Genomic DNA, 24,088 nt, shown 5'->3' with positions numbered 1-24,088 from the left:
GTGCGTGTCTTTGTCTCCAGATGTTGACCTCTTCTCCATTACACGTCGGTGTGACAGATGATCTGCATTATCGATCTTCTGATCATTTATTGATCTTTTGGTGTTGATTGTGATTCTGAAAAGGAGAAAAAGATTTACGGTTTAAAATCATATTTTCATTTAATGTTTTGTGTTTGTTTTAATTTCATTGTTTCTATTTGGATTTTCATTTAAAACTTGTTTTTGTTGTTTTTTATGTTTTCTTACTGTGGCTAAAACATGTGAATTAATTTGTTGATTATTCTTTTCTGCTGCTGCTGCTGGTAGTGATGATGAGGACGATGACGATGATGATGATGGGGATGAAGGAGCTCCACACTGAGATGGTTTGTCCTCTGGTCGGCTCAGTTGGAGGCGGATCAGCGTCACCTCACACTCAACTCTTCTTCTTCTTCATCATCATCATCATCACCACTATTATTATTAATACAACAATAACGACCGACTCTCGTTTTTGGATTATTTCTGCTCTTTGTCACTCAGGTAAGTTATTTAATATTGTTGACATCATTCTGATTATTGTTATTATTGCTGTATTTGTTGATAATTATTATTCACTAAAGAACTTGAATTAGGATTTGGCTATTTTTTTGCTATTGAATTATATTAATTGAATATTTGAAAGTTAATTATTGTGATATGTTTGTTATTTTAATGATAAACGTGTTGGCAGCGGTTTTATTAAATATATTTTATAGTATTTATTTTGTCTGTTTGGAGTCGTTGGTCCGTCCGGCTGCAGTTTGTAATTAAGTCGTTATCCAATTAGAACTAACGACCATCTGACACGGAGATATTCATTAGTGCAACACGCGTGTGGATACACGTATTTGCTCAAATAACGTTTGTTTAATATAAAGATGGAAATATTTTGAATGGAGATTTAAATATGATGTACACGCTGCTCAATATGATCGGGTTTGTTTCTCACATATTTTATGTTTAGTGTATTAATAAAAACAATTATTTTACCAAAAAGATAATCCTGAATTAAAGTTACTGTTATCGGTATGATTCATGATGATTGCCAATTATGTAAATCGATGTAATCAAAGTATAAATTGTGTTTTAATAAAGCTATTCAGTTAGAATATAACTGCAAATACACACATTCAAATGTATTCATATGAGTAAAAAAAGACAATATATGTGAGGGTCTATAAAGGATTTGTTGATGAAATAGATCCTGTTCTTTTTTGTTTAACATTGCAATTTAAATATTTCTGAATGTTTCAGAATAAAAGTGGTGGTGTGGATGTGAAAGCGAGCTCGTCGTTCTCAGATGAAGGTGGAGGGTCTCCAGGAGGAGTCGGGTCCCGTGTCCCCAGCAGACCGGACCTCCTCTGAGAACCGGGTGACCCGGCTGCTGAGCGCCGTGGAGGGCGAGCTGCGGGCCGGCCGGGAGAAGGGCGACCCGACGGAGAGGGAGCTCCGGGTCACGCTGGAGGAGGCAGAGCTCTGGAAGAAGTTTCAGGAGATCACCAATGAGATGATCGTCACCAAGAATGGCCGGTAAGACCTTTAAGAAGCACCCTCGGGCTCCCTTGGGGTCATGGGGTCACCTCTGGGTCGTCGCAGCTCACCTGTAGGTCGTTGTAGCCCCCCCCCCTTCCTGCTGGTCCTGCACATCCACACTGGTGTTTCCACCTACGTTCCCCATGAAACCATCAAAGAGCGTGAGCGGATGATTAGACTGACGATGTTGGAGCTGCTGCTTTGTTCTATATTTCAGAGATAAAACAGGAGCAACAGGCAGCTGACTCCAGATCAGCCACCCCGTTAACCAGGGTCATTCATTAGCGTCTCTAGCGTGGACGCCGTGTGGGAGAACTTCTCCATTCACACCTGCAGAATCCACTTCAGCTGCTGTTACATCCACTCACAGGTTCACTTCCTGTTGCTCCTCTGAAGCTCAGGTTACTTTACTCTCATCAACATGCCGCTTAAATCACCAGAGAGACTCTCCAACAACCACAACCCACAGGCGTCCTGTCGCTCACCGGCCTTCAGGTGGCCGTTTGGCCCGCAGGCGGGGTCACCGACCCTCAGGCTGCCCTTTGTTTGCTCTGAGCTTTGGCTTTGTGACCTTTGACCTCGTGCAGCCGGATGTTCCCGGTCCTGAAGGTCAGCGTCTCCGGTCTGGACCCCAGCTCCATGTACTCCCTCCTGCTGGACTTTGTGCCGGCCGACGGCTGCCGCTGGAAGTTCGTGAACGGGGAGTGGGCGGCGGCCGGCCGGGCGGAGGGGCGAACCGAGGGGCGGGGCCACGGCGGCATCTACATCCACCCCGATTCGCCCAACTTCGGAGCTCATTGGATGAAGGCGGCTGTGACCTTCAACAAGGTGAAGCTCACCAACAAGATCAACGCAGGGGGACAGGTGAGGACTTATTGATCTAATTCACTTCCTTTCCTTCCCCCCTCTTCGCCTCCATCCCTCCTCTTCCCTCATTTCTTCTTCTGCGTTCTGCGGCTCCTCGTGTTGTTAGCGTCTCTCCTTCTCCGTCTTCTCTCCTGCGTATCGCTTATCGCTCTCCGGAGTGGGCGAGAGACCCCCGCCGCCTTTTAATTAACCACTTCACTCCCTCCGCTCGTCTACTTCACCTGCTCGCCCCCCGTAACCACGGGAACCGGATAAACCGCTCCTAATTGGCCGGCAGCGGCTTAATGCACTTCCTGTTGAGGGGCCTCCGCACTACAAAAACTGGCAATAACGTTGTTTATATTTACCCCATTACCCCCCCCACACACACACACACACACACACACACACACACACACACACACACACACACACACACACACACACACACACACACACACACACACTCACACACACGTCGGTGCAGAGCTGGAACAGAGAGCTCGGCCATAATGAAATAATTGCTCAGCTTATTTGTACATTATGGTAATTATGTTTTTTACTGGTAAATTAATTTACCCATCATGCTTCAGAAGGACGAGAGAGAGCGAGAGAGAGGTAAACTATATTTGACACACACACACACACACACACAGGTGAGTGGAGGGGTCAGCCAGCCTCTCAATCTGAATAGAAAACTGTTTGTTTTTGTGTGACTGCCTGGAGGGCCCTGATTGGTTAATTGGGCCTCGTTAGTGAGGAAGAGGAGGAAGAGGAGGATGAAAGAGTGTTTGGATGGCTCCGATCCACAAACAGCACCTGGAGCCTCTCTGCTCCGCGTGGCCGTCCGGGTGGAGGTTCTCGTGTGCTGACCGGCTGCCCTCTGCAGGTGGTGCTGAACTCGCTGCACCGCTACGAACCTCAGCTCCACATCGTGTGCGTCGGCTCTCGCCATCGACTCGTGTCCCATGTGACCTTCAAGGAGACGCAGTTCATCGCTGTCACGGCCTACCAGAACGAGGAGGTACAAGTACACGCACCGCTGATGTACAAGTACACACATGGACATGGAACATGACGTATATCTGGTTCATTGTCAAAGGCTTAAGTTTTGTTTCCACATGTTGGGTGTTGAATATTTGTAATATCTGACATTAAATTGTAAATGAAGTTCTTCAAATAGTGAACCGTAGAACCCTAAATAACTAAACTAAATTAAATAGAGAAGTTAAATTACAGCAATGAGGAGTTTCACATGTTTGCTTTTGTGTTATTTTGAATGTTGAATGTGACTAAATGTGTCATGTGTTATTTGCTGTGTTCTCTTTGTGTGTGTGTCTGTGTGTTCCCTGTGTTGTGTTACATGTGTGTGTGTGTGTGTCTGTGTGTGTCTGTGTGTGTGTGCGTGTGTGTGTGTGTGTGTGTGTGTCTGTGTGTTCCCTGTGTTGTGTTACATGTGTGTGTGCGTGTGTGTGTGTGTGTGTGTGTGTGTGTGTGTGCGTGTGTGTGTGTGCGTGTGTGTGTGTGTGTGTGTGCGTGCGTGTGCGTGTGCGTGTGCAGGTCACGGCTCTGAAGATCAGGTACAACCCCTTTGCTAAAGCCTTCCTGGATGCAAAGGACCGGTGAGGCCTCGTCTGCTTTATTAATTATGTGAATAAAGTCATTATTACTCAGTAAATGTATCCTGCTGCTGTACTATAGAAGTACTTCCTTTTTACTACTTCTTGGGGTTTTAATTCCTTCACAGATTCTGTTCTTCTTGTTTACATCAAACAACATATGATAAACGTATAGAATAATATTACATACTTAACTACATGAAGTTGATAATACTTGTATACTTTTACTTTAACTACATGGAGCTCCTACCGCTTGTGTACTTGTAGTATTAGGAGGTGAAAGAATGAAGGAGGTGTCAGTCAGCAGAGCGCTTCTCACCTGGATATTAGATTAGATTCAACTTTATTGTCATTGCACAGGGTTCAAGTACTGAGGCAACGAAATGCACTTTAACACCCGACCAGAGTGCAAAGTAGCAAAAAGTGCAGAGTGAGTGCAAATGTAAAGTGTAATAAGTGAATAAATAGATATGTACAGTAAGAAATAGATCTACAATGAGAAGTTAGCATTAGCTCACGCGTGACACACACACACACACACACACACACACTGTCTGACCGTGTGATGGTAGCGTTTGATTTATCTATCTCAGGAACCCGGGGGGGCGGGGTTTACCGGAGTCCTCAGACAGTTGCGTTGGGATTCAACCCTGTGAGTCCAGAACATATTTTTATTCCTTTGATCTTATAAATTCATTTAAAAAGAGAATCGTTTCATATTTGGAAATAAATTCAGAAAAAATTAATGTGTGTGTATATATATATATATATATATATATATATATATATATATATGCTATATGGCATGAAATATATACATTTATCAAAATTTGCTTCTAAAAATCAAATTGTGTTACTGCTCCATGTTTACATTCAGTATTTTAATTAGAATTATTTAGATAATCAAACATGAAATTAAATAATTGCTTATGAGAAAGCCAAAACCAAATATTAACATTTCAATTTGTTTAATGTTTTCTTAGAAATGTAATATTATACATTTTATTTTAAATGAATGTATTGTGTATGTATACTATTAATATGTGTGTGTCAGGCTGGTCACTGTGCTCTGCTGGAGGGGGCGGAGCTTACCCCTACGGTGGTGGTCTCCCACTGAGCTCACACCATCACCACGGTTACCCGGGACGACACGCACCTTACCCCTCCCCCTACATGCCGCCACGCCCACACGCCTCAGGTACTTTTGTGTGTGTGTGTGTTTACCGCCGTGCAATAAACATGCACCCGTATTTATACTAATGGATTGTTTTATACTTTATATATTCATACAAAGGGAATATACAGACTCGTATATCCATGCCCTTATTTACTTTAAAAGACTAATGTGTGTGTGGGGGGGGGGTCAGTTTGTTTGTCTGAAGGTGTCCAGGTGCTATCAGACAGGTGGAGTAGCTCCTCCCCTCGACCAACCTCCTCCACCAATCACAACGCCCCGTCCTCACAGCCTCCCACTCCTCACAGCTCCAGGTGAGCAACACGCCTTATTAACATGAATGTTATATGATGAAATATATACATGTATATATGTATATATATATATACGTATATACATATACATGTGTATTTATATACATATGTATATGTGCTTGTATTCAGTCAGTATCCATGTCTGTGGACGGTTGGATGCGGTGAGCCAAGCCCCTCCCACTCCCCCTGCACAGCCCTCCACGGACCAATCAGCAGCGAGAGCGTCATGCAGCCGCCCAGTCATGGCCGCGTAGGTGTCGCCGCATGGCCCCCAGGCCCCGGCCACTCCTTCTGAGGGTGGATGTGATTGGCTGAAGTGGAAGTTTGCCAGCAGATCACTGCTGCTGAGTATCAATATCTTTCTATAAATACCAGTTATTACTGGTGGCTACTAATATTTACTGGAGACGACTAGTATTTAGTACTAGCTGTTTGTTCTCACTAGGTTGAGGTACATCTGGTGTCTCCTTCTCACTATTGGATAATATATTGTAGCTACTAGTATCTACGTGTGACTGATTGTACATATAGTACTTGTAAACTCTTGTCTACTTGTATCTTCTGGTCTTCTACAGGTGAATACTTATATCCAGTGGTGGCTAGTTATGTATTGGTTGTTTTGTTCTTGTACTAATATATATGACACAAATAGTCAGCATCTACTGGTAGCTAGTAATATATATTGTTTGCTACTAGTATCTATTTGTGGCTACTAGTATATGTTTGAGGTTCCCAGTATTCATCTTTGGCTACTAGCTGTAAATGTTGTAAATGCTAACAGTAGCCACCATTGGCTACTGGTGGTCTGTATTGGTGATTGGTGGACACTTTGAATGGCTCGTCATTACTTCTATAAATCAATAACTACATATTATGTTATTTCAGCTGTTAATGGTGACATAAAAACACTACAATGATGTTGTGGATTCCGTCTGTCTTTTAAACCTGTTTATTCATATTGTACAGTGATCAGCAGTGTTTCAAGCCAACCAATTGAGTTGCTGCTTCTAATGAAAGAGTTAATTCGTCAAAAGAATTATTTATCTAAATTCTACAGTTTTATACCTAAGAAATTCGGTTTTCTTTGGGGAAATGTTGTTTTTTATGCTTTGTATGAATAAAGGTTTGAAGGAAACCGTTTGATTGTTTTATTTTATAGTTCATCAGAAATATCCCCCGGAACAGTGTAATCATACAAAAAGAAATTAATAAAAGATGTGGTTAAGATCTAAAGTATAAGTCTGAATTATATAAATGTGGAACTGCAAGTAGCAGGTCTCTGAACTACGTGTTTGACTCATGGGTTTAGTAAAGAAAGACATTAAACCATCATTTACACTAAACAGTTTGTGTACAATGTGTATGTCGGGGGAGAATTTGTTGAGCTGCATATTGTCTCAAGAACCTTTCTTGGGAAACTGGTGACCTGACGTAGTTCACGATGGCATCTTGTTTGGAAGGTGCCTGGACTGATTCGTATCCTGGTCTTCTCACCTTCCGTCCACTTAGTCTGTCAATTATGATTGAGATCCCATTAAAGGAGGGACACGGGTGTCTCCCAACAACATCTGTTTACAACTAATCTCCCTCCTGCAGGGGGTCTTCTGTTTCCCTCTTCCTCAAACCTCCACCACAGTGTACAATACTCCAGTACCCTTTTACTGTTTTTGTATTCAACATATTCATTTATTTGTTCGTGCATTTTAACTTAGAAATTACTCACTCATAATAATTTAAATAGTAAAAGACGACATTTATGTTGGTTAATTATAAAATCCGACTTCAGACCCATTTTTTTCATCTTATTCTGAAACATCACCGGAAGCAGACCTAATCGACCCGGAAATTGTCCGGGTAGCATTTTGTCCAAACAGAAGAACGTTGAGTGAACTGAAACGGTTCGTTTCTGGGCCATTGCTTCATATTAAAGGTAATTTACATTTATATTCATTTATACATTTTACTGGAATCTTAGTTTTTGGTTTAAAGTCTGAAAAAAGCGATGTATCAGTTTGTAATACTAAAAACCGTTGACTTAACAGTGCTACGGATAGTTAGCTCGCATGCTAGGTTTGATGGTAAAATAATAATTACACGTCAGTAATTACCTTTTAAAATGAAAACTCGGTTTATTCCCAGCCGTAATGATTAATCAATTGACTGAACATTATTCGGCGTCATTATTTAGATTCGGTTGAAGTTTAATAATGTTTTAAAGGTGTATTTTCCCCAATTGTCTCATTGTAACGTCAAACGCATTGGTGCGAAATACATGGACGTTTTTCAGTTTATGGATGAAAGATTATTTATTAGCTATTTTTAGTTGCAGCAGTATTTATATGTTAATTAATACTGTTTAGAATAGGTGGTATATTTTGTGAATGTAAGAACCATGAGTTGGTATTACTGTGACTGAAGTACTCGTGAACTTGTGTCTCCTTGTCCAGCAGCTGTCATGGCCCACGTCACCATCAACCAGTACCTGCAGGAGGTAAGACCCGCTTTCTGCGCATCCACACCATGTGACCGGCAGGAGGGAGGGGGGCTGCTCAACTACACCATTCTTCTTCGGTGGTGTTTCTCTGCTGCAGGTGTACGAGGCCATCGACAACCACAAGGGCTCCTTCTGCGCCGAGCTGCTCTCGTTCAAGCACCCACACGTCGTCAACCCCCGGCTCCAGGTGAGGCTCCGCCCACTCATGTAGACATCCAGGTGGTTGCTAGGATACAACTTCATCATTCTGTGTGTGTGTGTGTGTGTGTGAGACAGCTGGCCAGTCCAGAAGAAAAATGTCAACAGCTCCTGGAGCCACCGTATGATGAGATGGTTGCTGCCCACCTCAAGTAGGACAGCCAATCGGATGACCTGTGCGTGCGTCTGTGCGGAGGTGGTAACTACAGTAACAGGACTTTGTGTTGCAGGTGTATCTACGCCGTGTCCAACCACGACTTTGTTGAAGCTTACAAGTTCCAGACTCTCGTCGTTCAATATCCTTCATGATGTACACACATGCAGTCTCTCACACATACTCAAACACACCAGTCATCAATAGTGGATCCCTCCTTGACCAATCACGTCCTTCCTGAGGGCCTTCCAGTCGCACAAAGAGGAGAACTGGTGAGTACATGTGCGATAGCCTAGCTTAGCACAATGACTGCAGGTGAAGGGGAACCGCTTGATTTTTGTGTCTCAGGGCTCTACCGATGATGTTCACCGTCACTCTGGATCTCAGGATATTTGCCAACAACGTAAGAAAATCACAAAGAGAAACACTAATATCAGTTCAGCCAGTGCCTAACGACCTTTGACCTGTCTGTGTGTGTTTGTGTAGGCAGAGCAGCAGTTGCAGAAGAAGGGCAAAGGTCAGCCTGGTGAGATGTTGGAGAAAGCAGCAGAACAGCTGATGAGCTGCTTCAGAGTCTGTGCCAGCGACAAGTCAGTAAAAGTACACCTATACACAATACACGCACATCTATACACAGGACAACCACGACTATACACAGAACAGGTACACCTGTACACAGGAAAGGTAGACCTATATACATATATGCAGTAGAAATCCACACGGACTGCATTTAGCTGAAGCTTTTATCCAGAGCGAGCAATAAGTGTGTTTAACAACCAGAACAACAAGAATCAAGACCACAAGTCTTGATGGTATACTTCAAGTATTACATAATTGTACTTAAGTTGACTGCAGCCCTTTTACTGCTGTAGTATCCCTACATTCACTGAAGTATCAGATCAGAGTACTTTAAGGGGCCAGTGTAACCCTGGTGCTGCTCTGGGCCCTCAGTCGAGCCGGCATCGAGGACTCTAAGAAGTGGGGGATGATGTTTCTGAGCAACCAGCTCTTCAAGATCTACTTCAAGGTCTGCATGTACACACACACATATGTACATCTATCTATCTATACATGCACATGTAGAAGCGACTTTTCATGAAAACTGTCCTCCTCATTAGATTAATAAGCTCCACCTGTGTAAGCCTCTGATCAGAGCCATCGATAGCTCCAACCTGAAAAACGACTACAGTCCGGCCCAGAAGGTCACGTACAAGTACTACGTGGGCCGCAAGGCCATGTTCGACAGCGACTTCAAGCCAGGTAATATTACTGTCCTACTAATGCAAGAATACTACTGTTCTACTAATGCAAGAATACTACTGTTCTACTAATGCAACAATACTACTGTCCTACTAATGCAACAATACTACTGTCCTACTAATGCAACAATACTACTGTCCTACTAATGCAAGAATACTACTGTCCTACTAATGCAACAATACTACTGTCCTACTAATGCAAGAATACTACTGTTCTACTAATGCAACAATACTACTGTCCTACAAATGCAACAATACTACTGTCCTACAAATGCAACAATACTACTGTCCTACAAATGCAACAATACTACGGTCCTACTAATGCAACAATACTACTGTCCTACTAATGCAACAATACTACGGTCCTACTAATGCAACAATACTACGGTCCTACTAATGCAACAATACTACGGTCCTACTAATGCAACAACATGACTGTTCTGCCAATGCAACAATACTACGGTCCTACTAATGCAACAATACTACGGTCCTACTAATGCAACAACATGACTGTTCTGCCAATGCAACAATACTACTGTCCTACTAATGCAACAATACTACGGTCCTACTAATGCAACAATACTACTGTCCTGTCAATGCAACAATACGACTGTCCTACTAATGCAACAATACTACGGTCCTACTAATGCAACAATACTACTGTCCTGTCAATGCAACAATACGACTGTCCTACTAATGCAACAATACTACTGTCCTACTAATGCAACAATACTACGGTCCTACTAATGCAACAATACTACTGTCCTGCCAATGCAACAATACTACGGTCCTACTAATGCAACAATACTACTGTCCTGCCAATGCAACAATACGACTGTCCTACTAATGCAACAATACTACGGTCCTACTAATGCAACAATACTACTGTCCTGTCAATGCAACAATACGACTGTCCTACTAATGCAACAATACTACTGTCCTACTAATGCAACACTACTGTCCTACTAATGCAACACTACTGTCCTACTAATGCAACAATACTACTGTCCTACTAATGCAACAATACTACTGTCCTACTAATGCAACAATACTACTGTCCTGCCAATGCAACAATACTACGGTCCTACTAATGCAACAATACTACTGTCCTGCCAATGCAACAATACGACTCCTACTAATGCAACAATACTACTGTCCTGCAATGCAACAATACTACTGTCCTGCCAATGCAACAATACTACTGTCCTACTAAAGCAACAACACTACGGTCCTACTAATGCAACAATACTACTGTCCTGCCAATGCAACAATACTACTGTCCTGCCAATGCAACAATACTACTGTCCTGCCAATGCAACAACACTACTGTCCTACTAATGCAACAATACTACTGTCCTGCCAATGCAACAATACGACTGTCCTACTAATGCAACAACATGACTGTTCTGCCAATGCAACAATACTACTGTCCTGTCAATGCAACAATACGACTGTCCTACTAATACAACAATACTACTGTCCTACTAATGCAACACTACTGTCCTACTAATGCAACAATACTACTGTCCTACTAATGCAACAATACTACTGTCCTACTAATGCAACAATACTACTGTCCTACTAATGCAACAATACTACTGTCCTGCCAATGCAACAATACTACGGTCCTACTAATGCAACAATACTACTGTCCTGCCAATGCAACAATACGACTCCTACTAATGCAACAATACTACTGTCCTGCAATGCAACAATACTACTGTCCTGCCAATGCAACAATACTACTGTCCTACTAAAGCAACAACACTACGGTCCTACTAATGCAACAATACTACTGTCCTGCCAATGCAACAATACTACTGTCCTGCCAATGCAACAATACTACTGTCCTGCCAATGCAACAACACTACTGTCCTACTAATGCAACAACACTACTGTCCTACTAATGCAACAATACTACTGTCCTGCCAATGCAACAATACGACTGTCCTACTAATGCAACAACATGACTGTTCTGCCAATGCAACAATACTACTGTCCTACTAATGCAACAATACTACTGTCCTACTAATGCAACAATACTACTGTCCTGCCAATGCAACAATACTACGGTCCTACTAATGCAACAATACTACTGTCCTGCCAATGCAACAATACGACTCCTACTAATGCAACAATACTACTGTCCTGCAATGCAACAATACTACTGTCCTGCCAATGCAACAATACTACTGTCCTACTAAAGCAACAACACTACGGTCCTACTAATGCAACAATACTACTGTCCTGCCAATGCAACAATACTACTGTCCTGCCAATGCAACAATACTACTGTCCTGCCAATGCAACAACACTACTGTCCTACTAATGCAACAACACTACTGTCCTACTAATGCAACAATACTACTGTCCTGCCAATGCAACAATACGACTGTCCTACTAATGCAACAACATGACTGTTCTGCCAATGCAACAATACTACTGTCCTACTAATGCAACAATACTACGGTCCTACTAATGCAACAATACTACGGTCCTGCTAATGCAACAATACTACGGTCCTACTAATGCAACAATACGACTGTCCTACTAATGCAACAATACTACGGTCCTACTAATGCAACAATACTACTGTCCTGTCAATGCAACAATACGACTGTCCTACTAATGCAACAATACGACTGTCCTACTAATGCAACAATACTACTGTCCTGCCAATGCAACAATACTACGGTCCTACTAATGCAACAATACTACTGTCCTGCCAATGCAACAATACGACTGTCCTACTAATGCAACAATACTACGGTCCTACTAATGCAACAATACTACTGTCCTACTAATGCAACAATACTACTGTCCTGTCAATGCAACAATACTACTGTCCTGTCAATGCAACAATACGACTGTCCTACTAATGCAACAATACTACTGTCCTACTAATACAACAATACTACTGTCCTACTAATGCAACAATACTACTGTCCTACTAATGCAACAATACTACTGTCCTGCCAATGCAACAATACTACGGTCCTACTAATGCAACAATACTACGGTCCTACTAATGCAACAATACTACTGTCCTACTAATGCAACACTACTGTCCTACTAATGCAACAATACTACTGCCCTACTAATGCAACAATACTACTGTCCTACTAATGCAACAATACTACTGTCCTGCCAATGCAACAATACTACGGTCCTACTAATGCAACAATACTACTGTCCTGCCAATGCAACAATACGACTCCTACTAATGCAACAATACTACTGTCCTGCAATGCAACAATACTACTGTCCTGCCAATGCAACAATACTACTGTCCTACTAAAGCAACAACACTACGGTCCTACTAATGCAACAATACTACTGTCCTGCCAATGCAACAATACTACTGTCCTGCCAATGCAACAATACTACTGTCCTGCCAATGCAACAACACTACTGTCCTACTAATGCAACAACACTACTGTCCTACTAATGCAACAATACTACTGTCCTGCCAATGCAACAATACGACTGTCCTACTAATGCAACAACATGACTGTTCTGCCAATGCAACAATACTACTGTCCTACTAATGCAACAATACTACGGTCCTACTAATGCAACAATACTACGGTCCTGCTAATGCAACAATACTACGGTCCTACTAATGCAACAATACGACTGTCCTACTAATGCAACAATACTACGGTCCTACTAATGCAACAATACTACTGTCCTGTCAATGCAACAATACGACTGTCCTACTAATGCAACAATACGACTGTCCTACTAATGCAACAATACTACTGTCCTGCCAATGCAACAATACTACGGTCCTACTAATGCAACAATACTACTGTCCTGCCAATGCAACAATACGACTGTCCTACTAATGCAACAATACTACGGTCCTACTAATGCAACAATACTACTGTCCTGTCAATGCAACAATACTACTGTCCTGTCAATGCAACAATACTACTGTCCTGTCAATGCAACAATACGACTGTCCTACTAATGCAACAATACTACTGTCCTACTAATACAACAATACTACTGTCCTACTAATGCAACACTACTGTCCTACTAATGCAACAATACTACTGTCCTACTAATGCAACAATACTACTGTCCTGCCAATGCAACAATACTACGGTCCTACTAATGCAACAATACTACTGTCCTACTAATGCAACAATACTACTGTCCTGCCAATGCAACAATACTACTGTCCTACTAAAGCAACAACACTACGGTCCTACTAATGCAACAATACTACTGTCCTGCCAATGCAACAATACTACTGTCCTGCCAATGCAACAATACTACTGTCCTACTAAAGCAACAACACTACGGTCCTACTAATGCAACAATACTACTGTCCTGCCAATGCAACAATACGACTGTCCTATTACTAATTAACATTTGTAAAGCGTCTTTGGGTACTTAGAAAAAATGTGTTATTGTTATAGTGCATTACTACTCTAATAATACTGCAGTACTACTACTGTAAGTCACGTTGTTGATTACATGCGTCTTCCAGCGGAGGAGTTCCTGTCGTATGCTTTCCATCACTGTCATCGATCCAGTCAGAAGAACAAGAGGATGATCCTCATCTACCTGCTGCCTGTCAAGATGCTCCTGGTGAGAGAGCAGTTCACAGCCGTTCAGAGCCGTTTTCACCCCTACGAGTTTTCAGGACTGGTCAATTTTATTTATATAGCACTTTTAAAGGCCAATGTCCAGCCACAGTCAGTAGCAATAAACTATACAAGCAAAAGTAAAACAAACAACCCAAAGCCAAACAAATAAAAGATCCAATGTAGGTGACTTAACTCCGCCAAAGGCCAACGTGAACAAGTGGGTCGTGTTTTAAAAGTGGAACGGCTCGTCGCAGACCGCACAGAAGACGGCAAAGCGTTCCACAGTCTGAGCCGCTACTGCGAAGGCTCATCTCCTTTCGTTTTAAGGAACGTTCAGAACCAGCGGGTCAGCTGACCTCGGGCTCTGGAGGGTTGATGTATATTAATAAGGCTGGATAAAATTCTGGGACCGGTCCATACAGAGACTTAAAAACAAATAAAAGATTCTTAAAATCTATTCTGAACCTAACAGGAAGCCAGTGGAGAGAGGAACGCCTGGTGAACCCCAGTTTATACCAGTTGACAGCATTTAAGACCAGCTTGGACCAGTGTAGGCCATTTTAGACCTGTGGAGACCAGCTTGGACCAGTCCCCCCAGTCTGACCCAGCTTGTGGTTTCAGGGTCACATGCCGACTCATCAGCTCCTGAGGAAATACGACCTCATGCAGTTTGCAGATGTCACCAAATCTGTGAGGTAAGCAGAGGCTGTGACACGACAGGAAGTGACCCCACGTGGCGTTGGTGATCTCACAGGTGAACTGTGTTTCAGTGAGGGAAACCTACTGCTACTCAACGAGGCCTTGGCCAAACACGAGACCTTCTTCATCCGCTGCGGAATCTTTCTCATCCTGGAGAAGCTGAAGATCATCACCTACAGGAACCTCTTCAAGAAAGTGTGAGTCCGGTTCCTCCTAGTGGAGCCCACTGGGACTAGAACCAGAGACCAGGTGTTTCATGTCCGGTCCTGACCTCCTCTCCTGTCCGCAGGTATCTTCTGCTGAGGACTCACCAGCTTCCTCTGGATGCCTTTGTGGTGGCCATGAAGATGATGCAGTTGGACGACGTGGACCTCGACGAGGTTCAGTGTATCCTGGCTAACCTCATCTACATGGTACCCCCCCCCCCCGAATCTCCCAGACACACACACACACATACATGAATGAATTGGACTAACAACTCTTCTTCTGTGGTTTCTGTCTCCTCTCAGGGTCACATCAAAGGTTACATCTCCCATCAGCACCAGAAGCTTGTGGTCAGTAAACAGATTCCGTTCCCTTCTCTCTCCACGGTCTCCTAGACTACGTTACCCATAATCCCCCCTGGCTGTGACGCTCTTTTTCTTTATGTGTTCTGTAAAAAGCATGTTGAATAAAGGAGATGGTTTCTACGATCTGTCGAGCTTCTCTTTGTCAACTCTACCCCCATCGTTCCTGGAGGTGAGGTTTGGTGCATTGTGGGTACTTTATTTTACACAGTCTGGCATTACTTGCAGCATTTTGTCACTTTTAAAGCTGCAGATCTCGAATGACGGTTTTACCATACATTTTATATAATATAAACAATAATGAGTTTGTTAGTCAGTTCAATAAAATATGCAGCTTCCAAATCTTTTTAAAGCTTTAGAGTCACCAGACTGTTAAACAGCTATATAAGTATTTTATTACCAGTAAGTTTTAACTAATGTTCAAAGAGACAAAAACCTCTTAATAAAAGAAGATTAAGAGAAATAACCGTCAGGAAGCTGAGATCTAAACCGGAACTACGTCCTGTGAATGAACTTTATTAAAGCTCCAAAGAAGTTTAGTCTGAGTTACTGTTGGAATCTGCTGTTCTTCTCAATAACCGAACATCTGGAGTCATTTGGTTAGAACCTTTATTATTCACAGAGGAAAGGAGGATTATTCCATGAGTCATTTGTAAAATGGGTGTTGGCTGACCTGCGAGGTCATGTGACCCTCTGTTGCATCCAGCCGGGGTCGAATCCAGCTCAGGTAGCGCGACAATTTGGTGAACACCAGGCCGTCGCACCCCGATGACATCATCAGGCCCGTCAGGAACGCCGTCCCCCGATCCACCGTGGCAACCGGCGTCCCCGGCATTGGGCCCCCGCATCGCCGGGAGCCTTTCTGAGTCTTTGACGTCCCATTTTGGTTCCTTACGGATTTGATCTGGTTCTCTAAAGACTTATTCTGGTTCCCTAAGGGTCTGTTCTTCTTCCCTAAACGTCCATCCCGGTTCCCCAGAGGTCCATTCGGGTTCCTCATGCAGAACATTTTGTTGCTGAGTGGGTACGAGACGTTCATCTGTGTGCGACACTCGTCCAGCGTCATGTAGACCAGTTCCTGGATCCGCACTCCCCTCTTCGTGGCGAGCCCTGTCCTCCCAGAATGCATCAAGACATTTTCGCTGAAGTCCTTTTCAGGCAGGCATAGCTGGATGAGGGCAGGGCCAAAGGACAGGGGGCGGGCCAGCTCGAGGAGGGCTAGGTCGTTGTCATGGTGATCAGTACGGAATCGGTCGTGGACGTACACCGCGTGGACGGGCGTCTTCTCCTCGCTGTCGCCTGGGAGAAGGGAACATGGTATCATCCATAAGACTTTTATTGTGAAGGCGTGACTTTAAAAATAAAAGTCTGTTCATGAACTTTGACTCAGGACCAAATGGCATCCGATAAACACGCTTCATGTGACCTGTTAATATGTCCGTTAGCACCTGGACACTTTAAATCTCACCTGTTGACATATTAGTTACAAAGTAAGTAACAAACTTCATACCGGCGACCACAGAGAAGTCAGAAGGTCGGAGGGCCGAGTTGGGGTCCGTCTGGAGGCAGCTGGCGGCGGTCAGCACGGATCGGCGTCCCAGCACCACACCGTCACAAAGCTCCGCCCCTCTGCTGCTCAGCAGGGTGACCTGAGCGAGCACAACAAAAAGCCTACGCTGAATTGAGCCAAAAATGAGCTCATGCCTCGTCCTGATTGGCCGAGACCCCCTTACCTGCCAGGGACAGTTGCCGTGGCGACACGCCATCAGGGTGGCGTCGAGGCCACCGGGGAGTCTCCCGCAGGGGAACGCCGCTGGGGACACAAAGCCGCGGTTAGTCCGGCATGTACAGCTGGTCGGGGAACCTGGTGGTGTCTGACGTCGGACCTTCAGGCCGGCATCTCCGCCCGTCGCTCTGTAGTTTGAATCCCGGCAGACAGGAGCAGGAAAAGGAGCGGGAGGACGGCGAGCACAGCTGGTGACAAGCCGTCGGCCCCTCAGTCGGACACTCGAGGAGCTCTGAAACCGTCCATGTGTTTTATTTAGTTCTATATTCGCTCAGAGGGGGGGGGGCGAGGTGGCGGTGGGCGTGGTCCGAACCTGCCGCAGTGACCTGTGGCGCGGAGGCCGGCTGACCTCCGTCCCCCGGAGCTCCCAGTTCACAGGCCGGTCCGTAGTGGGGGGGGGGGCAGGAGCAGTTGAACCCCCCCACTTTATCGGTGCAGTTCCCTCCGTGCAGACAGGGGGGGGGGTCACACTGATCCCCATCTGATCAAACGCCGATCAGATCAATACGTACAGTAAATGCAAGAAAGCGAGTGCAACATTTATATGTGTATAAAAGGCATTTCCTGAAAGGTGTAATTCGCTTCTGTTAACTGAAGCTCACCGTAGTAAACGGTCCAGAAGGCGATCTGTAGAGAAACCAGCCCGTTAAAACCACTTCGCTTCCACAGGAATATTGATTATTGATTGTTGATGGAGCCTCACCGTCTTCTCCGTGTTCTCAAAGTACTCGCGCGCCTCCTCAAAGCTGCAACGCTCCTCGTGACACTCGCGCTCCAGGTTCCCCTGAAGGATCTCCTCCACCAGGTACATGTTGGCTCTCCTGGACCTCAGGAACACCTGGTGGTCCTGAGGGGCGCGGAACACTGGGGAATGTTTAATAGTTATCATTATGATAAACACTGGAGACCATTTCATTATTGTAATAATCATTTGAAATAATTTAATTTACTTTTTTTTTTAAATAATGAACACCAGACAACTCCATTATTTTAGTTTTTTGATTATTAGAATAAATCACATTGACAACATCATTATTTAATCATCATAATAAATGCTGTGTTAATTATTGTTTGATTATAATAATTCTAACTCCGCAATGAACTGTTCTGTACTTGTATGTGTACTTGTACACAAATATGACCTATTTCTACTGTAACTATTTTAGAATATAACATTAGCTGACAGCTCATTTGCAGTACACAGGTTTAATATTGGTTAACTTATTGATTGGAATGATCCGTTTATCAAAAGATAACCGATTGAACGCGCTGCAGCCGATTCAACAACGTTTAAACAAACGAAGGCAACGGGGGTCAGAGGTCAGAGGTCTTACCTTGTCCCTGGATGAGAACCTGAAGGAAGCAGGCGAGGAGATATAGAGACGGAAGAGATGTCGACATGATGCCGACCGCCATGACACCGACTGCCTGTCTGTCTCACACACACACACACACACACACACACACACACACACACACACACACACACACACACACACACACTCTGATGAGTCCAGGGAGGTTTCCCCTAAATGTTAAATACGCTGTTATGAGTTTGGTTCACTCATTTAAACAATATCTGATTCCATCTGATTAGCATGTAGCATTACGTTAGCTTAAGTGCTAATTTGAGCCACTACGATGAGCTCTTTGAAAACGCTGGGATTTTTACGTCTGTTCCCACAAAGTGTTAAAAGAGACACGCTGAGTTCTGATGGACTCTGGTCTGTCGCACAAAAATAAGCAGCGGCTTCGACCTCTGACCCCTGATCCTCCTGTTTGTTCGTGTCGGTCAACAAGAGATGATTCATTTCAAAGCAAACACAGAAAGAACATGAAGTCTGAGACACACAGAAGCTTTATTATCTCAGCAAAGAATGCTAACATGATGCTAAATGCTAACAGCAATTCTTGGTACAGCGATTTCACAAAATTATTGTTTATATATTCATTTGTATTGATTTCTCTAATTAATCTACAAATAAGTTGATCGATCAATCTGAGAATTTATGACTGAAACTGTTGACTTAGTTGTTTTAGTTTTTTTCGTTTCAGCTCCAATCTATAAGGATGACCTTTGAAATGAGATATTATATAAGTATTTATTTGAATACTACACCAGTAAATGAATGTGTTGAGAAAAATTCACCAGTAGAGAGAAACGGGCTGTTGTAATGATATTCCTTTATTGTGCTTTAATTTCAGCTTTAAAGCTTATATCTGACATTGACTCATAAAAAATACATGAAACAGACACAAATTAAACGTTTTTGTTACGGAACAGAAGAATTAACTGAAATGTTTTTACTTAATAAGCTAATACGTCAGAAAATTCAATTAAGTCAGTTTCATACATATTTCGCAATATTGAAAATGTCCTGTAGAAGAAGAAACAGATGACGTGTTTGAATTTTATTTTTTAAGTAGAGCGGCGACGCGGCGCTACAGGACCAGCCTCTCGATGGCGCCCTGGTGCCTCCTGGCCCGGACGCCTCTCCTCCCCTTCTGCATCAGCCCGTCGATGCCCTGCCGGATCCAACTGATGTACTTGGAGACCTGCGTGTAGACGCCGTACTTGCCTTTCTTTGCGCATCCTTCGCCCCAGCTAACGATGCCGGTGACAAAGTAGGTGTCAGAGTAGCGTGTGACGTGCGGCCCGCCGCTGTCGCCCTGGCAGGCGTCCTTGGCTATGGTGTCGTAACCGGCGCAGAACATGCGGGGAGAGATGCGCAACTGGGTGGACTGCAAGCAGGTGTTGCGGTCCACGTAGGGCATGGTGAGGCGCTGCAGGATAGTGGAGGTCTCCTGGCGTTCGCCGAGTCGGCCAAACCCGCTGACCATGCCGTCCTCCTGGCGCATCAGCACCTGTGAGAGCATTCTTTTTAGGAAAGTATTTTACTATTTACAAGATTTATCCTTGTCCTGTAGAGGGAATATGAGCAATCGTTTAACTCTGAACAGTGCTAAAGACCTAGCGTAGCCACACTTACTTTTACCACTGGCTCTTAGATGAACTCTAAGCATCTAAGAATTCCATTAATTGGGTTGGGGACTATTTCCCGGCTTGAGCTCATGACTTCCTGACATCTACATGGGTTACCTAGCAACCACGACAAGTCGAGAAATTGTTTGATGTTTGCTGACTTATTTGCAAAAGAAAATGGGATATAAATAATGAATCTGTGAGCTGCTGGTAGAAAGACCTTTTTACCTTTGAACTGAGCCAACGTCAGCAGTTTATCTTTTTTACAATATGCTAAGCTAACCTGCTCCTGATTCATATTTACCGTAGAAACATGAGTTCTGAGAGCCGAGAGACAATTCTGCATTTAACAGCGTCGAAACTTCTTCTGTTCAGGTGGGTTGACAGAAAGTTCACCTTTTCAGCAAAGACCGGATCAGGCAAGCAGGCCGGCAAGATGAACCTGGAGAACTTGATGGGCGTGGCCAGCTTGATGAGCGCAATGTCGTTGTTGTAAGTGTCCTTCCGGTACATGGAGTGGGTGATGAGGGTCTCCACGGTGTGGGTGGCTTCGTTACCGTCATCCACCAGCACGTCAAACTCACCTGAACGCATACGAAGGGGTCAGTTTGGACGGTTTCGGACCCGACCGCCTGTGGGTGGGACTTACCAAGCTTGACGTAGATGTAGCGGGATTTGTTCATGCAGTGGGCGGCGGTTAGGATGATGTAATTAGTGAGGATGGTTCCACCGCAGAACCCTACGTTCTCCTCGTCCAGGAGGAGCGCCTGAGGGGATAAGGACGGACATCTGACTTCTAATGGTCCATGTGGAGACAGATGATAATGGACTACCAAATGTCCATTAAGGGGCACAATGGACAGCTGAATGGGAATTAACGACTAGATGTCCGTAGGGACAGTGATGGACACCTGGATGATAACGCTCCTTACCTGCCATGGACATTGTCCCGGGGGACAGTTCTCTCCGTTGACAATGCGGGTCATATCCGCCATATCAGGGACCACCATGTCCTCAAAAATCGCACCATCCGGCAACACGTAGTCATTGGGAAGCGAGGCTGCTGTCGTGGTGACGTTTGACCCAGTGTCCTTCAACCCGTTGGCCTTCGATACGGTGCCGTTGCCGTTGGTTGTGTTCTGACGCACGTACCTGAAAACAGTCCGGGTGCTTTTGGTGACAACGGTGCCGCATCTGAAGGGTTCTGCAAGAAAAAGGTCAGAGGTCAGAAGTACGTTCATTAGAAATGTCCCTGACGGTGATGCTACAGGTTTCTTTATCATCTTCCCAAAGAATTCAATATAAAAAAATAGTAAAACCACTTTTTCACCGTTGGAGTCGCAGGACTTGTCGTCTGACCCCAGGTAATATCCGTCGGCACACGAGCAGTGAATGTTCCCTCGCTCCACCTTACAGAAATGTTCACAGCCGCCGTTCTTATTCTCACAGAGCTCCGGAATAACTGTAAAGACCCAAAAGAAATGGCGTCAAACCGAGACGTCGTAATGTGGTTTAGACGTTCGTGTTCCCATCAGGTTGTATCTTACTGATTTGACTTTTAACCCTAACCCCTAATCCTATTTCTACCAGTAGGTTAACTCACACAAACCATCCAGAACCTGTCAAGTTAAGATTTAAGTTTAAAATGTTACAACTTTGGGTGGAGTTTCATGAACTGTTGGAAATGACTCCTAAAGAAATTGGAGATCCTGGTTTTACCAGATGAATCCTAAGCGACTGGTCCTCTCTAACCGACGGTTCCAGTTCTGGTTCCGTACCAATTTCACAGTTGAAGCCCTGGTAGCCGGCCTGGCAGTAGCAGGTGTAGGTGCCGATTGCGTCGGTGCAAACTCCCTGATTGGCGCAGGGCGTCGACTCGCATGCGTCGCCGTCTGCAGGACGAACAGAGTTTATTACCACTGAATTTAAGTCACCGTGTTGGTTTGGTTCATTTCGACTGAACAGAACAACGTCCTTACCAAAATATTTGTTCCAGAATTCCTTCTGCAAAAAAACAACAGCAAAGATGAAATAAGAAGAACCTGTGATCAGATGTGTGTGTCTCAGTGGATTTTAAAGCTAAGCAACTAGCTCCAAACTGCTGGCTTGCTCAAACACCATTGGAGTTTTTACTACGGAGCTAAGCCAGGCTTTGTGCTAAGCTACTTTGAGCTAAGTCAAGCTAGGACGTGCTATCTAACACACAGCTTTTCAGAAATATCTCATAGTTTTGTTTTTCAGTGTCTTGGGTTGTTACAGTTTTAGCTTCGTCTTCGAAGATCTCTCGCGCCTCCTCGTGGTTGCAGGCCTCTTCCATGCACTCCCTCTCCAGGTTGCCTTGTTTCAGTTCCTCTAGGAAGCTGTTGGCACGTCTCCATCGGGTCAGAACTTGGTTGGCCGCCTCGCCGTCCAAAAATACTGTAAGACACAGGTTTTATTTTATATTTAGTTTGTATTTGTTAGAGTAAGAGTCCTAAAACCCGTTGTTTTGTGTGAGATGGAGATGGTTCTGACTGATATATCCCAACAACTGCTGTTGGACTGCGATCAAAAGTTCTTCAGACGTTCATTGTCCCCATAGGATGTATCATATTGATTCGGTTGACCTCTGACTTTTCACTCATCCAGTATCTCAATAACTGTGAGATTCACGGTCCCCTGAAGATGAATCCTAATGATGTTTAAGGACTCCTGTCAGCGCCATCACAAGATTTACATTAAAATGTTGAGTAAAATGTCCTGTCAACGTCTGGGTTTAGTTCATGAACTTTGGTTCAAATGTTCATATTCCCCAGAAGATGACTCCTAAAGAAAGTGGTAATCTGATGATTTTAATTTAGCTCCATCAGTAAGTCACAGTGTCTATCAAGATTTAGCAGATACGTTGTCATGTTCCCCATAGGATGATCCTCTGACTCGTCCTTTAGCGCCACCATGAGGCTATAAGTGAAATCCCTGTTGTGTGATGACCTCATCATTCATGCTTCCATCGGGATGAACCGTACTTATTCATCTATATCGTCACCACATATTATTAAATACTAAAAAGTTATAAATTCAACATTTGCAGGACTACATTTTGCACCAATCAGGGCCCAGCGAGGATGTTCTTTGTCCAACGATAAGAGATTTAGCTGCTGTCAGTCAGAAAGAATCTGTCAGAATCGACAAAAGAAACCGGTCGTGTCAAGTGTCACCTGCAAGCCGCCAATCAACATGCAAACCCACCCCCTCCCCCACCAGCAAGCAACATGCTCCACGTCGCTTTAACTCTGTATCCCAGGTCAGGTGAAGGTCGACTTACTGGCGTGAGCGGCGCTCAGGTGGAGCAGCAGGAGGACGGAGGACGTTTGGTCAAACCAAAACATGGCCCCGGATGGACGAGAGCTCCGGTGTGTCTAGTGGAAGCAATGGAGTCTGACTGTGGACAGACGGGGAGAGAGGAGGGGCGGGAGCGAGGGCAATGACCTGTGTGAGGGGCGAGGGCGAGAGGGCGAGAGGGCGGGGCTTATGTGAGCCGGAAGCTTAAATATGTGACGACTGTACTGGAGTCCCAGAATGCACTGCTGTCACGCTCCCACAGCCTCATGAACGAAGCGCTCTGTGTGTTTGGATCTTCGTTGTGACCCTTCGGGGCCTCCGGAGGAGGCCGGGACGTCGGCACACGGCCAAGAGTCATGTAAACTTGACGTGTCAACTCAAGGAAACATGAAATGGATTGTCAGCGATTCATCTCGTTATACGTAAATTCCAAACGCTTTTATTTTAAATGTTATGAGAAGAATATAAGAGGACGTCTAGAGGTCGCCGCCTCCACAGGTCGCTTTCACTGCGTCACTTTCTA

General features: G+C 44.3%; 3 protein-coding genes across 4 annotated transcripts; 2 read left to right on the top strand and 1 right to left on the bottom strand.

Moving 5' to 3' along the window:
- The first annotated feature begins 382 nt into the window (after window positions 1-382).
- On the top strand, window positions 383-6,642 carry tbx19 (T-box transcription factor 19). The gene is made up of 9 exons (XM_040176127.2): window positions 383-522; window positions 1,276-1,551; window positions 2,142-2,418; window positions 3,290-3,424; window positions 3,961-4,022; window positions 4,613-4,671; window positions 5,074-5,217; window positions 5,387-5,507; window positions 5,637-6,642. The coding sequence occupies exons 2-9, from the start codon at window positions 1,322-1,324 to the stop codon at window positions 5,800-5,802; spliced, it is 1,194 nt and encodes a 397-aa protein (XP_040032061.2). The 5' UTR covers window positions 383-522; window positions 1,276-1,321; the 3' UTR covers window positions 5,803-6,642.
- A 675-nt stretch (window positions 6,643-7,317) lies between these two features.
- On the top strand, window positions 7,318-15,598 carry pcid2 (PCI domain containing 2). Of its 2 annotated transcripts, none has more exons than XM_040173948.2 (15): window positions 7,318-7,437; window positions 7,955-7,998; window positions 8,099-8,188; window positions 8,278-8,351; window positions 8,430-8,495; window positions 8,584-8,625; window positions 8,702-8,756; window positions 8,840-8,943; window positions 9,305-9,380; window positions 9,472-9,613; window positions 14,111-14,211; window positions 14,832-14,905; window positions 14,981-15,106; window positions 15,199-15,322; window positions 15,419-15,598. In XM_040173948.2, exons 2-15 carry the CDS (start codon window positions 7,963-7,965, stop codon window positions 15,506-15,508), a joined length of 1,200 nt encoding a protein of 399 aa, XP_040029882.2. In that variant the 5' UTR covers window positions 7,318-7,437; window positions 7,955-7,962; the 3' UTR covers window positions 15,509-15,598. The 2 variants fall into 2 exon arrangements, with proteins under 2 accessions (XP_040029882.2, XP_040029891.2); XM_040173957.2 differs by having other exon boundaries at window positions 7,333-7,437; window positions 7,958-7,998.
- A 469-nt stretch (window positions 15,599-16,067) lies between these two features.
- Window positions 16,068-23,700, bottom strand: LOC120826291 (uncharacterized). The gene is made up of 17 exons (XM_078091525.1): window positions 23,549-23,700; window positions 22,502-22,662; window positions 22,224-22,248; window positions 22,023-22,136; window positions 21,575-21,706; window positions 21,177-21,448; window positions 20,894-21,011; window positions 20,641-20,828; window positions 19,705-20,126; window positions 18,596-18,696; window positions 17,965-18,125; window positions 17,864-17,888; window positions 17,575-17,742; window positions 17,362-17,493; window positions 17,209-17,288; window positions 16,986-17,124; window positions 16,068-16,774 (listed from the first exon to the last, which is right to left on the bottom strand). The coding sequence occupies exons 1-17, from the start codon at window positions 23,610-23,612 to the stop codon at window positions 16,122-16,124; spliced, it is 2,955 nt and encodes a 984-aa protein (XP_077947651.1). The 5' UTR covers window positions 23,613-23,700; the 3' UTR covers window positions 16,068-16,121.
- Window positions 23,701-24,088: the final 388 nt, after the last annotated feature.

Source organism: Gasterosteus aculeatus, chromosome 1 (assembly GCF_964276395.1).
Source record: "Gasterosteus aculeatus chromosome 1, fGasAcu3.hap1.1, whole genome shotgun sequence".
In the NCBI taxonomy this organism is placed as follows: domain Eukaryota; kingdom Metazoa; phylum Chordata; class Actinopteri; order Perciformes; family Gasterosteidae; genus Gasterosteus; species Gasterosteus aculeatus.
This window is presented reverse-complemented; position numbering and strand designations above follow the sequence as displayed.